The 17,200-nt window shown below is 43.7% G+C and overlaps 1 protein-coding gene across 1 annotated transcript in view; it reads right to left on the bottom strand.

Annotated features, from left to right (window-relative positions):
* Nucleotides 1–17,200, bottom strand: part of Eepd1 (endonuclease/exonuclease/phosphatase family domain containing 1) — a 112,995-nt gene that overhangs the window by 30,817 nt on the left and 64,978 nt on the right. Inside the window, exon 3 of the mRNA XM_005346963.3 lies at nucleotides 15,321–15,372. Within this exon, the coding sequence (XP_005347020.1) occupies nucleotides 15,321–15,372 (52 nt within the window). The remainder of the gene's footprint in view (nucleotides 1–15,320; nucleotides 15,373–17,200) is intronic.

Genomic DNA, 17,200 nt, shown 5'->3' with positions numbered 1-17,200 from the left:
TCTTAAGATCTCCTATCCATCTACATAGAGAGCCACTCTTAAGATCTCCTGATACCCATCTACATAGAGAGCCACTCTTATGATCTCCTGACTGTCCATCTACACAGAGAGCCACTGTCAAATAAAAACACTAGGGCAGGGGACTCAGAGCAACTCAGAGATGAAGAGCTGTTTGGCTTGCTTTGGCTCTCTGCTTCCACCCTAGTTAATTCTGTATGATGTATCTGTATTTCATGGGCAAAGTTTAGGTGGAGGAGGCTTAGGAATGGACAGGAGTGAGTGGCAGCAGTCATGTGTGGTGGGGAAGCCATGTTTAGGATTGGGACACAAGTCTTCCTATATCAGTACACACTTCTTAATCACTACCCAGATGGGTCAAAATCTCTTAAGCCAGGTTGAGTACTTCCCAAGGACTGTAGAATCTTAATGCCCAAACTAATCATTTCAATGTCTTTGAAGGTCAATAAAAAAGATTTTATCAGCTATAGGAATTACTCATCCTAAATGCAGAATTGACAATTTGTTAGAATGCTCCTCTGAATTATTTCTTGCAAAGCAAACTTTAAGAGCCAGCTCAGTCAGGATACCTTGCCGCTGAGAAGAACATCCACAGTGATGTCTTAACAACTCGGCAAAACCAGCTTCACCTGTATGCCCTTTGTTTCTTTTCAATGACCGACTAATCCAAACTCTGCCAAATACAAAGTCATTCTTCAGAAACCAATGAATGGATGAAATATTCATGAAAAGCCTAAGAATTTTCTAAAAAGAGTGAACTGAAGGTTCTTTCCAGGACTAACGTGTTGCTTGCATCTCCTGATAAGATAAGCACTGAAGATGGACTAAAATGTCAGGCAACCGTAGAACACCTGTCACATGGCTGTCTCAGCATCTATGGGTGGTGTCGGCCATGTGCAGCCAATGTGAGGGCCAGTGCTGATCTGAGTGTGCTTTTCTTTTTGTTAAAAAGTGGAACAGAGACAAGCAGAAGTCTTCCAATACTGAACATCCCACAGCAGCCGTCTTCCAAGCAAACATACTAGCACCACAGCTTTCACACATTTCTCGCTACGGCTTCGACCAAAAGATACAATTTTATGTGACAGTCTGATATATTTGATTTCTCTCTGTCTCCCTGTCATTCAGCTATCCAGTTCATAAACCTACTCACTCACCTAACCATGTATACATTCATGTGCCCATGTACCCATATACTGAAACATATGCCCAGGAGAGACATACTAAACTGATTTTGACATCCAGTATTTGAGAGTCCAACACAGTGTCTGCTCATTACAAAATCCTTGCCATTGCTAGACTATCTTGGATTTTGTCATTTTAGTTTTTCCCTTGTGAAAATTTTGTTGTGCTTTCTACAGATAATTCCTTAAAGTTCATCTCAAACCAAAGAAACTGTGTCATAAGGCAGAACCAGCTTTAGGACACTAAGGAAATATGTTCGAGTCACTCTTAAGTAACCTAATAGATCAGATACTGCATTTGGTTAACATGGCAGTGTCCACCCCAGGAATATAACCAGTTGTCAAAAGTCATTTGTTCCAAGGGTGATTGACTACTAGACTTGCACAATAACAATGGAGGCCAAGGGCAGTAAAATAACATATTCAAGCCAGGAGGAGTGGTGATAATCCATATAATTATATAAAACCCATGATCTCAACATTTGGATGATGAAGGCAGGAGGATCAGAATTTCAAGATCATCCTTGGTCATATATTAAGTTCAAGGCTTGCCTGGGCTACATGACACCCTGCCCTAGAAGAAAAAAGAAGGGAAGAAAGAAAGGGATGGAGGGGAGGAGAGAAATGCCATATTCAAAATGCTGAAAGAAAATGACTGCCAACCAATTTCACAGTCAGAAAAACCACTTTTCAAAAGCTGCAATAGAAAAACATTGTAGATAATCAAAACCATGTGAACTTTTTGCAGAGACTTGTCTGATGGGAAATACCCTAAAATTATAACCAGTATAGTGATATATCTGTAAAGGAGTAATAGTGGCACTCATATCTTGGCAGTAACCAACTGCTCTCTAAATGTACTAAAGGCTCAACAGGAAGAAATCATGCCTGGTACTGGAAACCTGGCCAACTACTCAGGGCTAGTAAAGTCATGGATCTTAGAGGAGAACATACTATGACTGGCATAATTCTTAACTGCATTCTAAAATGTATCCTTATATCTACATAAAGTGCAGCTCTGAGCTCATCAAAGAAGCTTCTCTTTGCAACAGATGGATACCATTATAGAAAACCCCAACCGGTCAAAATGCAGAGATCAACTGATCCTGGGATGCCAGCCTCAGGGGATACATCTACAACACAACTCCTGCACCTAAGGCTCAGAAGGATTGCAGGAGGCCAAGGACTAGAAAGTCTGCTGTGAGGCCATGACTCCTGGAAATGGCAGGGAGATTGTACCCATGGTACCTCAACAGTCTGGCTACTTAAACAAGACCTGAACAAGGACAAGGCAAATAGACATGCTATCACAAAGAGGGAAATCTCATGGAACCCCAGCCCCAGACAACGAACTACTGGGAACTAATGATTACTGAGGGAAGGAGAATTAGTCTTCTCCAGGGTGAGCCCTCTAATTGTCTATCTAATACCAAGTGATCAGCCCTAAATTATGTACATACAAACAACACTAAACAAACTGAACATGTTGTATTTATATATTTATGAATTTGTATATAATACATATATGAAATTGCTATATATATATATATATATATATATATATATATATATATATATATATATATATATATACACACACAATAATAAAGAAAAAGGAGCCATGAATTTAAGAGAAAATACATGGGTGGGGTTGATGGGAAGAAATGGAAAGGGAAAAACGATATAATCACATTTTAATAATTTAAAAATAAATAAGTTATTTAGGTTAAAAGCAAGTGATGTCACACTAATGGGAACCTTAAGAAGAAAGACCAACAGCCTTAAAAGCAAGTATGGCTGTTGTTATGGGAGCCTGTTCCTGCTCTCTCATTAGCTCATTTCAGAAGCAATTGCAGGGGCTGGGTGTGGCTCAGCTGTACAGAGCACTCAGCACGGACAGGTCCTGAGTTCCATCCCAGAGCCATGGGGGCAGGGACTGTAGAAAACAGCATACATAGAATTTTATTGTTGGGCCTAGAGTGTTCAAAAGCACAATACATTTATATCAATAAAGTAAAAAGGAGTTAGGAAGAAATAATGATGTTTCTTAGTTAGGAAATCACACCAAGTGGTAACTCAAATCCATGGCACATATAATCAGGTGTGATTACAGAGGATTCTCAGAGCTAATCTAGGCTTGCTCTGCTTCTTGCCATCTTTAAAACACATAAAAATACAAAAAAAAAGAATGATAACAATACATAGTCAGTCTGTAAAATACATATGAATATGTACAACACTAGCATAAAAGGGGGAGGAAGGACAGAATTCTAGAGCACAAATGTTTCTACAGCTTACTGGAATTGGTGGCATAAATCTGAGACAGCAGACATCTGAAAGTGGATATTATAACCTTGTAAATTAAGGTATCATGATAAATTTTGAAACAACCACTAAAAAAAGAAGATGTGAAAAAAGGATTAAAGAAGTCAAATGCTACATTATAAATATTTACTTAAGCTAGGTGTGGTAGGTTATGCCTATAATATTTTCCTTCAGGAGGCTGGGGCAGGAGGATTGCCACAAGTTCAAGGCTAGTTTGGGCTACATAATGCGACTGGTTACAAAACACCAGTAAAGAAAAATAAAATAAAGGGGAAATATTTGCTTACTATTTAAGAGTGAAGTAGTGGGGAACAACACAAACAGAGTAAAGACAAAAAAGCCAGGGTGAAAAGGTGGACACACACATTCCACGTTGGTATTCACAACATTAAAAGTGGATGGATTAAAAAGTGGAGATAATAGAGCTATAGAAATACCAAGACTCAGCTATATGCAGCATACAGGAGTTACAGCTGACACTAAAGCACAAGTAGAAAGTGACAACAAAAAGTGTGTATCATGCAAAGGCTAACGATGGTAAGGTCAGAAGAACGGACTGCAGTCAGGTGTGGTGGTGCACACCTTTGATCTCCTAGCACTCGGGATGCAGAGGCAAGCATATCTCTGAGTTAGAGGTCACCCTGGTCTACAGAGAGAGTTCCTGGACAGCCAGGGCGACACAGAGAAACCCTGGCATAAAAAAATCAAAAAAGAAAAAAAAATGACTTTAAAACAAAACCATCACTAAAAATTAAAGATGATGAAAGGGCAATATATAATAAAAAAACCAAGTGATTAGAATGATATAATCATTATAAACCTAATAATAGGGCCCCAAATACTTGAACCAAGAACTGGTAGTATTAAAGGAAGAGGTAATTCACCAAAAGGAGTTGAATGGATGATTTGACTAGTCAGGTGATTGACAAGGACACAACATAATTCAAAAACATGAACCAAGGAGGCCTACAGTCACTGTAGACATCTAGTTATACATACCTTCTGATGTACACCTGGGTGCTCTCCAGAGAGATCACACTGGGCCAGGAAACATGTATCAACACATTTACAAAGATAAAAGTCAAAGAAGACATGTTCCATGATCACAAAATAAAATGAAATGAGAAATTAATAAGAAAAATAAGTTTAGAGAATTTACAAATGTGTGGAAATTAAACAATTCAGTTGGAAATACCAAAAAGGTTACAAACAGATCACAAGGCCATGTAAAGATATGGATAAAATATGGATAAAGCTGAAGATGGAATATGCCAAAGTGTAAGGAACTCATCTAAGGCAGTATTAGAGATCAATTTACAATTGGGGTTTTTTTTTATACCAGTAAAGAAAACTGAGTTCAAATCAATAAGCTAAGCTTTCAAAGCAAGAATAAGCTAAAGCAAATGCAGGGAGAAGAAAGCAGTAACATCAGAAGACAGAAAACAACCCAGGAGCTGCAGGCTCTCACAGAACATTCCCTACTCCCCTGCAAACCTTTTGCCAAGGCTGTGGCTTTCCACAGACTGCAGAGCTAAGACAAGCCACAGGGGAACGGACCTCACTCAATGCAGATGCCCCCCTTACTTGTAGCTACTGTAGTGTCTGCCTGCTTTGGCTGCCCCTTGGGGCCTTGCAATACTTGAGCGTATCTTACCCAGTTTATAATGGTAATGGAGGAAAGGTTAATTTGATAGAAGCTACACAAGCATGATCAGAAGTGCAGACTGAGATAGTAGAGATGGGAAGGCATCTCCAGGTAGGCAAGTCAGCACAGAAGAAGTTGTAGCCGGCACATGGACTAGGAACTTCACAAAGGCGTGAGACACCGTGACAGGCCAGCAACTCTCTCAGGTTGGTGGTAATTGGAAGTCTTAGTAAAACACAGAGGGCTGGCTTCTCAAGGCAAAAATAAAGCTAGTTCTCCTGCGCACATAGACTTGAGCAACTTCTAATGGGCCAAGCCCCTCTGCTCTTGAGACATGACTGAACTGGCCTCTGTTCTTTTTCCGTAGACCCAGCCATGGCCTCTGCAGACATCTATGATCCACATGTACGCAATCTCTGTTCATGTCCTCTATAAATAAAGACTAAGATGTAGTGATTAGAGCATGCAGGAAACCAAATTAAGCCATCAGAGGAGTGCCCCCCCCAATACAACCAGAAGGCAGAAGATGACAGACATGAAACTCCCCAGAGGGGTTCAGCTGACAGGCCACACATGCTTCAAGGGTGATTGATTTCATTTTCCTGCCCATTCATACTTCTGTGACTTCAAAACATTTTTAAAGGTAGCTGTAGTGGCACATGACTCTAATCTCAGCACTCCGGAGGTAGACGTAGGAACTTAGGGGTCTAAAACCAGCCTCAACTACTTGAGATCCTGTCTCAAAATACCCTAAATAAAAAACAATTAAAAGGTATTTTTAAAGCTAAATCAATAGATTTTCAATATCAAAATATAGGTGTATAACAATTACCCAAGACATTACATACAAAAATTTTAACGTAATAATTTAACAATAACCTTTACTAGCAAAAAGTGAAAATTTATCGGACACTGTGTATGTGTGTGTATGTGTGCGTGTGTGTGTGTGTGTATGTGTGCGTGTGTGCTCTGTGTGTGTGCTCACTTAGGAGGTCAGAGGACAACTTTCAGGAGCCAGTTCTCTCCACTAGTGACTTCCAGGGATTGAACTCAGGTCATCAGACTTGGCAACGAGCATCTCTACCTGCTGAGCCATTTCTCTGGCCCCAGAGTGAAAGCATCTACAGCAAAAAGTGCTTTGAATTAGATAAGAATTTGGCTAAGGTGAGCTATGATTTACTAGCTTGTTAATATTATTAAACAGGGACCAGGCAGAAAGGGGGATGAAGCCTGGCTATGTGCAATGAGACTTATATTTGAGGAAGTGCCAGCAAAGAGAAACAGGGCAGTGGCAAAGAAGAAAACAGGTCAAGTTTCAGCCCATGTCGGGTTGCAGGAGAGCTAAGTATGTCTGATGGGCTAAGAATGTGAGCACAGATGCTCTGACAGCCAGAATACACCCCTTAGAGTCCCCACTGGGAGAGTGCCCTCAAGCCAGAGAAAGGAACTGAAGAGACCAGCAGGATACAGTGTGCAAAATCTGACCATATGCGACCACAAAATCCCTCTCCTTGACCTTAGGCACTGCGCTCCACAAATCTTCCCATTTGTCTTGGGCAAATTCATTCCATGATTAAAACCACATCTACAAGAGGCATCGTTGAGGACAAGAAGAAATGACTCAACATACTTAGTGTGGAGCAATGAACCTACCTTCTTCAGGCCTGTAGGCTACTGGAATTAGGGAAGCTGACCATGTGTAAAAGTTTATACATGCATCTTTCTGGAGTAAGAGCATGTAGTTTCCATGTGACTCCTAAAGGATACCACTAATCTAGAAGAGGCATCAGCAAATTGTAAAAAAAAAAAAAAAAAAGGGTGGGGGGCCAACTGGGAGATAACCTGAGGTCTGCGGGATAGACTATCTCTGTTACAGCCCCTGGACTCTGTCCTGTGGCTTGAGAGCCGCCACAGACACTAGCTAGATGGGTAGGTATGCCTGCATTCCAGTGATACTTCATGAAGACAAGACAGCTGTTGTGACCTATCAGGACCCACTCACTGTGCAGGATGCCAGGCCATTCAGAGCAGCTGCTCTATCTCTGTGTACTACCCCACCCACCCCTCAGAGACCATAGGTCTCCTTCCTTAACGTTCCTTCCTCCTGCTCCTCCTACTGCATATACCACGGGGGCCTTACGAGGTCCAATCCAGGAATATTCCTCAATGGCAAAGGAAAATAAGAACCTACCCAATTACGTGTCTTTTGTATTTCCTGAATGCAATGAGAACATTAGGTTAGGGCCCCTTTCCTGACAATCAGCCTTTTCTGTTTCGTTTTGAGCCTTTTAGCTTCACTAGTGTAATTAAATAGCTAATGGTGGTCTCCTTATCAGCTACAATGGGAGCTTCTCATTCACAGATGTGGAAATCCACCAGCACAATGTCTAACAGGAGATAGGGTTCAAGAAATATTGGCTGCCGGAATAAATGCATATTTACACATGGCTGTTATCAAGGCAAGTAGAAGCTGAGGCTCCTTGGTAAAAAGGGCATCACATTCCCACCAGGCTAAATGTTTCCCATTTATGGTCAACCCATGCCCATTCCTGAAGCCTGTTTACCATAGTCCTCTTTAAAAGCTAGCCTTCCTCTACACTACTGCCCTGCCTTCCAAGTGTTCACAATTGAAAACTGTGTGGCATCGTGCTTACCGTCCACCTATCTTCATGGACTGTTTCCTTAAGGAACATCACCAGGAAAGCTCCCCCACCCTGGTTAAAAAGTAGGAGCATCTCTGAGGCTAACAAAGCACAAGGATTATTTGAGGGTCAGCCTCCTGTCACCTGCCCTCCACAGAAAGAACCATCACGCTGCAAGCAGATTCTGCACCTTTACTCATGATTTTTAAAACTTGGCTAATATCAATTGAAAGCCACCTCTCATTAGGTATATGCTTACTTTTGATAAAGCTATAGAGATTTTAAAAGTTTCATATGGGGAAATGGGAAGACCATGTGAATCACTGAATACACACACACACACGCACACACACACGCACACACACACACACACACACTCGCACGCATGCACACAGACATACATGGGGATGTTAAATTCCTTGCCCCCACTCTCTTGCTGCTCCTGGGGAATGAAGTCAGATCTGTATCTTTGTGTGTGTGTGTGTGTGTGTGTGTGTGTGTGTGTGTGTGTGAGTGCGCGCGCGCGCGCCATAGGCAAGCATTCTGCCACTGAGCTGCACCCCCAGCCCCACCTCCTTTAAACAGACTCTAGAGCCTGGCCCACAATTCACCAAAACACTCCAAGGTCCCGCAGTGAGGTTGCTGGGTAGACCCCAGGGTGCTGGTGAAAAGTGGAGTTGCCTGGCAGCTGGAAGCTGCAGCAAGCCTCTGTCAGAGTCAGACTCCACCATGGGGACTGTAACCTCCCCAGGGATCCCCATTTGTGCTCACTAGTCCTTTCAAAGAGAAGTGGTCAGCTTCCTGCCAGGCAAAGGATGGCAATGAGATTAATTATGACCACACACAGCTCTGCTCAAGGCAGTGAGAAAACAAACAACCTTCATAGATGTGCGAATACCAACGGCTCAACATGACCTTCACGCTAAGCTCCAACTAATGAGGAACTGAGCGAGAGAAGAAAATAACACCCAAGAGCTGAAGGAGCTCACGCTGGTATTTTTAAAGGATGTGTTTCCCAGAAAGTATCTTAGCCCAGATGCAGGGTGTGGCTATTCCATGTGCTCTGTCATTCTATACATTCTTCACCAGCTATGTGACCGTCTGGATATGGAAGCCGGGCCAGTAGGTGGTGAGGTCCTTGCCTGAGTAACAAACCAGCCAGGGTCCCAAGAGAGATGAGCACCTCAGTACTCTTGGTCTTAGTGTGCTTTCTGGGAAATGTATATGGTTGGTTTCAATGGCTTTAAAAGTCTTCCTGGGTTGGAACATTTTGTGATTCTACACAGACCATTCAAGTGTAAAGTTTTCTAATTTTGCCCTCGTTGGTATAAAGTACAATTAGGGACAGAACAGCCACTGCACTGTCACACAAGTTACATTAACTGGAAGCCCAAATCACAACAGAAGCCACTGTGAAGGCGTGCAACAGGGACAAGGCTTTATCTAGTGCATTTCCGTGAGTCTAAAACGCCAATTACTGCCAGGAACCTAGCATCTTTAGCTTAGTCACGCACATCTATATGAAGACGGTTTGCCTCCTGTTCCTTCTGAAGATCTCTAGGGAACTATTAACTTCCAATTCCGACGTTGCTCGGCACTTGGGGCTGGCTGAAGAGCAATGACTGTATCAAGTTTAATTTTTCTAACCCCAGGCTTGCTGGTAAAATGCATACACACTCGTCACACATACAAAACACTTGGTGGGGCTTAGAGATCATTTGTTCGACCTACCAGAAAACTAAACAAAGAGCTGCATTTCAAAGCCGGTATTTTAAGAGGGACACCTCACAGCAGCAGTAGCTGAGAGGGACAAAGGGTATCTTGCTGTCTAAAGTCTGGCAAATGGAGGTGGGGGGGGGGCGGAGGGTCTGGCTTTTTCTTTAACATCTTCTAATGACAACAGTAAGGCTCAAGTTAAGCTTCTCAAGAGAGGAGGAGGCAGCAGTGACAATGGGGATAATGAACATGATAATGAACAGCATTCAGTGGCAGTGGTGGGGTAATTAGAAGCTGACACACTGGATTTTACTAATACATAGTCTCTTGGCTGCATAGTTATTCCAGTTAGTTCTCACAAAATCCCAACGAAGTCCTTACAACTGCAACTTTGCACCCTGGAGGTTTAAAGGGGGAAAAAAAGCACCTGAAGTTTGTGAGGTAACCTGCCCAGTAGTACTCTCACTGGTAAGTAACCAAGCTGGATTCAAGCAGCCTATCCCCCTCGGAGCTCAGCTCCAGAAGACTGATCTGGACTGATGACTGAGGGAAGGTCTAGAGAACTAGGGGCAGGTCAGACAGTGGGCCGGGTGGCCTGTGTCCCTGGTCCCTGGGAGGCTGGGGCCAAGATGGGCCGTTGATCACGGCAAGTCAGTTGGTGGCCCCCCTCTAGACTGCAGGGTTGAAGGTCATCTCTAGCCAAACTATTGTCTGCAGCCTTGCAGGAAGCTGTTTGAAAGTGTTATTGAAAAACGATCTTTCTAAATCAAGCTGGAATAGTATTTTGATTTCCTTTCATGCAATGCCGCATTTCAACGTATTGAGTCTGTTCTTAAATCCTGGAAAACAAGTCCCAGTGACTTGAGTTCAGGAAAACAAAAGGTCCTACACTCACAGCAAAAATCACAAGCAGATGACAAGCATCCTTCTTACTGCTCGTGGAACCTAAGTATTGTATGGCATGAAACACACATACACACGCACACGCGCACCCAAAAATTCTTTTTCAGAAAAATCTCACATGCTTTGTGATAAACTCCTCATGATTCTAATAATTTTTTAAAATAAAAACTTGACAAGTAAATATAGATTGTTAATTTTATTTTACCTTACATTTAATTATTTTATATTTAATTTAATTTTAAACTTATTTTTAAAAAATAACTGACTAATTGCTGTGCCTATTCTGGAAACAAGGCCTTGTATAGTGTTTAAAAAAAAAAATTCAGAGCCATGACTTGCCAGATGTCCTTGGGTTTCTCCCCAACCCACAGCCCTAACTTAAGGCTGTGGCTCAGGCCTGTAACCCCAGCACTGGGGAGGCAGAGGCAGGATGATCACGGTACATCTAAGGACAGCCTGGTCTACAAAGTAGTAGTTCCAGGCCAGCTAATGCTCCACAGTAAAAACCTTTACCCCAGAAAACCAAACCAGCCGGGGGTGGGGGCGGGGAGAGTAGTCAAGAAGTAAAAACAGGAACTCTTGAAGTCTCTCCATTGGGGTCACCAGCGTTCACAACTCCTCTCTCATAGTGGTTCCCAACTTTCCTAAGGCTGTGACCCTTTAATACAGTTCCTCATGTTACAGTGACCACAAACCATAAAGTTATTTCTTTGCTACTTCATAACTGCAATTTCGCTACTGCTGTGAATCGTGTTATAAATACATGACACACAAGATATAGGATGTGCAACCCCAAAGGGGTCGCAACCCACAGGCTGAGGACCACTGTTCTACCGGCATGCTAGTTTTGATGCTAAATAGGACAGGTAAGTCACAAGGCCCCCAAAACCAGCAAGGAGCACTGGGAAAGTGGAGAAAATAAAGTCAGGGTAAAAAGACAAAATGTCCCCTTAGTACAATGTGGCCAGGAATCGGTCTGACAAGCAAGGCTCTAGATATGAATTGGAAGGCACCATGGAGAACAAGACGAGAGGTGAGGAAGGGGACCCCACCTCCAGGAGGGTTTTCTGCCAGCTCCAGAGTCACAGGGAGCTACCGCGTGGCTAGAAGCTGCCCCAGCTCTGGGTTCTGCAGACAGCAGGAAAACCTCAGCTAAAATCCTAAGATCGGGATAACAATGGTTAACAGTAAAGGAACGAGCATCGGAAATCTCATTTTCTGAGACCTCCAAACACTGCCAATCTTTCATGTTATGTCTTACACAACTCAAGCCTTTACTGTTCAGATCTAACCTACCAGTGCCTGTGAGAGAAAACACCTTACTGAATCACTACCACCTTCAGAGATGGAGGCTTACACAAGCCGCTACTATTAGGACTGAAGTCACAGGTTCTGACATGGTGAAGCCTCAGGAATTCAGTGGCTGTAAACTCCAAAGGTAGGCTTCCATTTGAAGTCAGTGGGAAAACAGTGAAAGAGGTTTGAGGCTTGCAAGTTGTACTTCTGGGACCTCTCTTGCTGGCTCCAGCTGTTACCAACAGGACAAGTAAGTTATAAATGAGCTTTGAAGAGGCTGGGGACATGGTTCAGTGGGTAAGAGTGCTTTGCTTTGCCAGCATGAAGACCTGAGTTCAAATTCCAGGATCGACATAAAAAAGCCAGGCATGGCTGCACATGTCTATAACCCTAACCCTGCATCAAAGACAGGCAGATCCCAGGAGCTTTGTGGACAACTGGCCAATCTAGCAGAAATGGTGAAGTTATGGTTCAGTGAGAGCCTGTCCCAAGGCAATAAGGCAGACAGCGATGGAGAGACTCCTCCCCCATTCTGCTCTGTTTTCTAAACAAGTATATGTGCTGGTGTACCCGTGTGCATGCCACACACAACAGGGGATTTACAAATGGATGGGTCTGCTCCTTTTCAGTTGTCCCTCCCCACATCCCAAAGGAACTTCATTGGATATAAAAGGAAAATTTCTGCCCTCTTATAGGTTTCTGACTATCACAGGCTAGTCAATAATCACTGTGAAGATAGTAAATAATCCTCTCCTGAACAGTTCAGGAACCTGGGGTCTCTGCACGATGTGGCTCTGATTCAATGGGTCTGAGATAAGGGTCAGAACTCCACATCTTTAATGACCTTCCAGAGCTACTGATGCAGGGACAATACTTTGCATAGCAAAGCTGCGTGGTTAACCAGGACCTTTTCTCGGCGGCTCTCTAGCCTTGACCAGGTGCAGAAGAATCTATCATCCGCAAGCGGCTCTCTAGCCTTGACCAGGTGCAGAGGAATCTATCATCCGCAAGGCTCTTCAAGGAACATATCTTATTTCAACAAATCACTGAACCAGTCTTACTGAAGGGGAAAAATGGGGGGACTAATTGAGACAATATACCATGTATCACTCAAAATCTAACTGGATACTAAGTGCAGAACTGCTGGCTGCTTCTGGGATTTTCTAAAAACGTTTACTACTTGCCCAGCACACAGAAACTTCCATAAACACGCTCATGATGAATGTGCAAGCATGAATATGCAGACAACTGACAGAAGAGAGAAGCAAACCTCAAGAATGTGGCCCCCATCAGTCCCTGTGCATACTTCAATGGTCCAATAAAGTTTTCTGCTGGTCATCTGTCAAGATGAGATGATACAGACCACCATCGGGCTACTGAACGGGAGTAAGGGAGGACAAGGAGAACAGCTGGAGGTGGGGACAAGGGAAGCAGTCTGTACAGATGCCACCTTCTGGAGACCTCAGACCCAGGTGGCCCACTCAGCACCTTTACCTAGACTGCCCACTCAACTCTCTTCCAAACCTCTGTGAATTAGGGATTACAGATTTCATTTTACAGCTGGGAACCTGAGGCACAGAAGAGAAACAACCCAAGATAATTCAGGAAGGAAGGAGGAGGCAGGCTTTGGAGCAGAGCCATAGAAGCCTGGTTCCCAGGAGGCACAATGGCTCACTGGCTGGCAGTCAGCCACAGCAAGCCTGACACCACCGCTCTGATCTCTTTTGCAGGTCCTGGTCGCCTGAATCGGCCTGGCTACGTGACCTCTCTAAATTGGACAGTAGTCATGTCAAAGATATAACTGGTATTTTTGGTGCTTGTATTTTTATTATACGGATGCACTGACTGTGGAGGCTCCATGTGTGGCAAGATTTTCTTTCTAGCTTTTCAAAGGCATTGGGTAAAGCAAATGAGTGTAGTGACTACCACTACAAAGACAAAAATGGAGAGGGTCTTTTAAACAGTTTCAACATACAAAGAACCCTCATATGCCTGTTTATACAGAAGGTTCACTGGTTTCTATTCTACCCATTCTGTGTATCTCCTCCCCAGATAGATAGATAGATAGATAGATGGATGGATGGATGGATGGATGGATGGATGGATGGATGGATGGATGGATACATACGTACATATATACATACATACATACATGACAGATATAGATATGGATAGACATCCCTCCCTTTTCCTCTCTCCCATTTCCTCTTCCCTTCTTCCCCTCCCCCTCCCCTCTCCCCCATCTCTCTTTCTCTCTATCGTCTTTGGAATCTTTTCAGAATGATCAATAAGATCCGTTCCTATATTCCTTCCCGTGATTCCTAAAGACCAGGCCATTCTCTTACATGATCACAAACAAGTCATCAGCTTCAGGAAAAGTTACTGTTCATTTAGTCCCTTTATCTAATCTACCATCTACAACCAAGGCTGCCGTTTGGCCCATTGATAGCTTTTGTAGTCATCACAGTATGTTTTAATAGCTGCATGTATATGAAGAATTGATATGAATAATTAATGAGCAGAGTGTGTGGGCATCCAGAGAGCCATTTGGCCCCAGTAACTCAGTTGCCTCGCACACTGCCTTTCTAAGATCCAGTGGAAGCACAGTCCCTGCTTCGCCATCATGGAAAAGAGGCCAAGGGGAGCCTCAGAGCTTGGGTCATTCCCAGAGCACTGCTCAGTGCTGACTTTAAAGACTTTCTCCCTTCCCATACCAAGAGACTGAGCACTAATCCAAACATTTTAAAGTCCTAAAATACATACCATTTGGATGTTTATCTCTCTAAACACTCACTTTTATGTCCACCTACAGATTACAATCAACACCCGCAGCTACGGTGGTAGAAGAGTCCTGAGCTAGGCCAGGGGAGTGTACTGCAAGAGTACGATAGGTCCCACAATGGCATTTTAGGGCCTGACCTCTGCAGCACCGGCCTAGCCTGCATTGCTGAACCCATTCCTCCTTACACCTAGAACCCCAACCCACAAGCAAAAGACTGTCAGTTCCAGAGTTGGCGTGAACAGGGAAGGCAGAAAGGCACCAATATTACCTCCCAGGTGAGCGGGTGATTTCCCAGGCTTCAGCAACAGCCTAAAATGATGCACCATCACAACAATGTCTATTCAACAGTGAAGCCGCTGTTTCAGAAAGGGAACTATGGGGTTCAGATCCTCACACTTCCCCTGGGTTCGTTTGCCTTGGGCTGGTTACTGAGAGTGGCTGGAGCTCAATCCCTTCATCCACACACTCAGATAATCAAACATGCAGCAGAAAGGAATGGACAGCAAGCTTGAAGGCTAGCACGTGGGAGGCCTCGTTCTTGTTTCTGCTGCTTAGAAGCACAAGAAACCTTCTTCTGAAGGTGGCCTGGCTTGCGACAAGCAAGCCTCTGCTGGCCGCAGAGTCTGGAAGGAACAGGGCAAGTTTAGGTCTGTAAGTGTGAATGGAGCATGCCTGGAAGCTTTGACTGAGAGTCTGCAAGGCTCACTGCCTGTGGGAAGTACAAAGAAGCAGGACCCTTCCGCAGTAAGTGCTACTTCTGGTCGGGGATCAGAATTTTGCTTGTGTGGCAGGAAGAACGAAATATTTACCTTTTCCAGGGCCTCTTTGTCAAGCAGCTCTTGCACAGCTAGAAGTTTGATGCTGTAAGACAAAAATGAAAGCAGCACATGAAACAAGTCATTTCGTGTCACCACCCATCATCCCACAGGGCACAAGAGTAAGCATGTGAACTCTCAGCCCCTCTTTCTACGTCACATCCTACCTCAAGGTGCCTTTTTTGTTGTTTCTTTCTTTGATTCAAAATGACTGTTCCAAATACACTTAAAGTGTTTCCAAACTCTAAAAGTAACTTCACCACAAGGTTATGACTTCTATTTTCAGTAGACGTTGAAAGTCAGCCCTTAAAAAGGATTTGCACACCAATGTTCACACTATTCCTCTAACCCAAAGATGGAAACAGCCCAAATATAAATCAGTAGACTAAATGAACAAATGCAAATGCAAGCTGGTGTGTGTGTGTGTGTGTGTGTGTGTGTGTGTGTGTGTGTGTGTGTGTTATTCATCCTTAAAAGGAAGGGTATTCTAATACCTACAACATAGATCATAGATGTACCTTGAAGACATGCTAAGTGAAATAAGTCAGAGACAAAAGATTTAACTTACATGAGGTACTAAGAGTAGCCAAGAGGATACAGACAGAAAGAGGAGTGGTTCTTTCCTAGGGCTATGGGTGAGGGGGGTGGGGAGCTATTGCTCGTGCAGTATGGCACTTCTGTGTAGGATGAAGAGAAAGTTCTGGAGTTAGACGGTGGTGATGGCTACACAACAGTGCAAACGTGCTGCTCCCACAAAAATGTGGGCTTAATGATTGATGGTTAAATGGTAAATTTTGTTATATACATTTACCACAAAACATCCTTACAGTGACTGAGAACTGTTTCATACAAAAAGCTTGGGTAAGGTCCAAGGAATGTAAGAATTCAACAGTTACTCGTGTCCAAATTAATCTGCACTCACAACTCTTTATGTGATGTTGGGCAAATAGTAATCACCATACACTGCTCACCGGGTACTGATGGCGCCTCACTGTGTGCCCCACCATGTGTCTGAGGCACCAACGGCGACTTATCATGTGTCTGAGACACCGGTGGCACCTCATTGTGTGCCTGAGGCACCGATGGCGACTCACGGTGTGCCCCACTGTGTGCCCCACTGTGTGCCTGAGGTTGGGAATGAGCATGACTTAGGACATGCTGCCTCCCTGTGAGGAATTCAGGGCTGCTTGGAAGCCAAGGTCACATCAGGATATAAAGTGAAATGTGCCAACTGGATGTGCAGAGCTACTAAGGGAACCCTGGCTGCACAGAGAGCATAGGGGGCCTTCTGAAGGGACCAAAATAGCCTTGAGAGGTGAGAAATAGGGATGAATGCTATCTGTAGAGCAGTGGCTTTTAACCTGTGGGTCGAGGCCCCTTTGGCAAACATCTATCTCCAAAAAAACTTATAATTCATAACAGTAGCAAAATTACAGTTATGAAATAGCAACAAAAATATAAATCACCACAATATGAGGAACTGTATTAAAGGGTTACAGTATTAGGAAGGTTGAAAACCGCTGCTGTAGAGGAATACCCAAAGACATCAAGAGGAGTGGGTAGGAACCCAGTTTCTAGGTTAAGGTCTGGAGCCTTGACTACAACCAGCAACTGAGGTGACAGAATCCAGCGGTGGATGTAGATTATAGGACAATGCTTTCTTTAACATTAACTTCTTCTAACACTTCTGTGGGCAGATATAGTCAAGGCTGTAGGCAAGGGCTATGATGAATACATGGGCAGATGCATGAGAATCCAGACATGGTTTGGAGAAGAGTTGGGTGGTAACATTCCATCCCCAAGGCTGATGTACCTGTTTGCAGTCACTGGACATTGTGGCCCACTGTAGTAATAGGAGCGGCGGGCTGCGTCCC

The sequence above is a fragment of the Microtus ochrogaster genome, chromosome 5, assembly GCF_000317375.1.
Source record: "Microtus ochrogaster isolate Prairie Vole_2 chromosome 5, MicOch1.0, whole genome shotgun sequence".
Classification (NCBI taxonomy): Eukaryota; Metazoa; Chordata; class Mammalia; order Rodentia; family Cricetidae; genus Microtus; species Microtus ochrogaster.
Note: the sequence above shows the minus strand (reverse complement) of the source record. Positions and strands in the feature narration are given on the sequence as shown.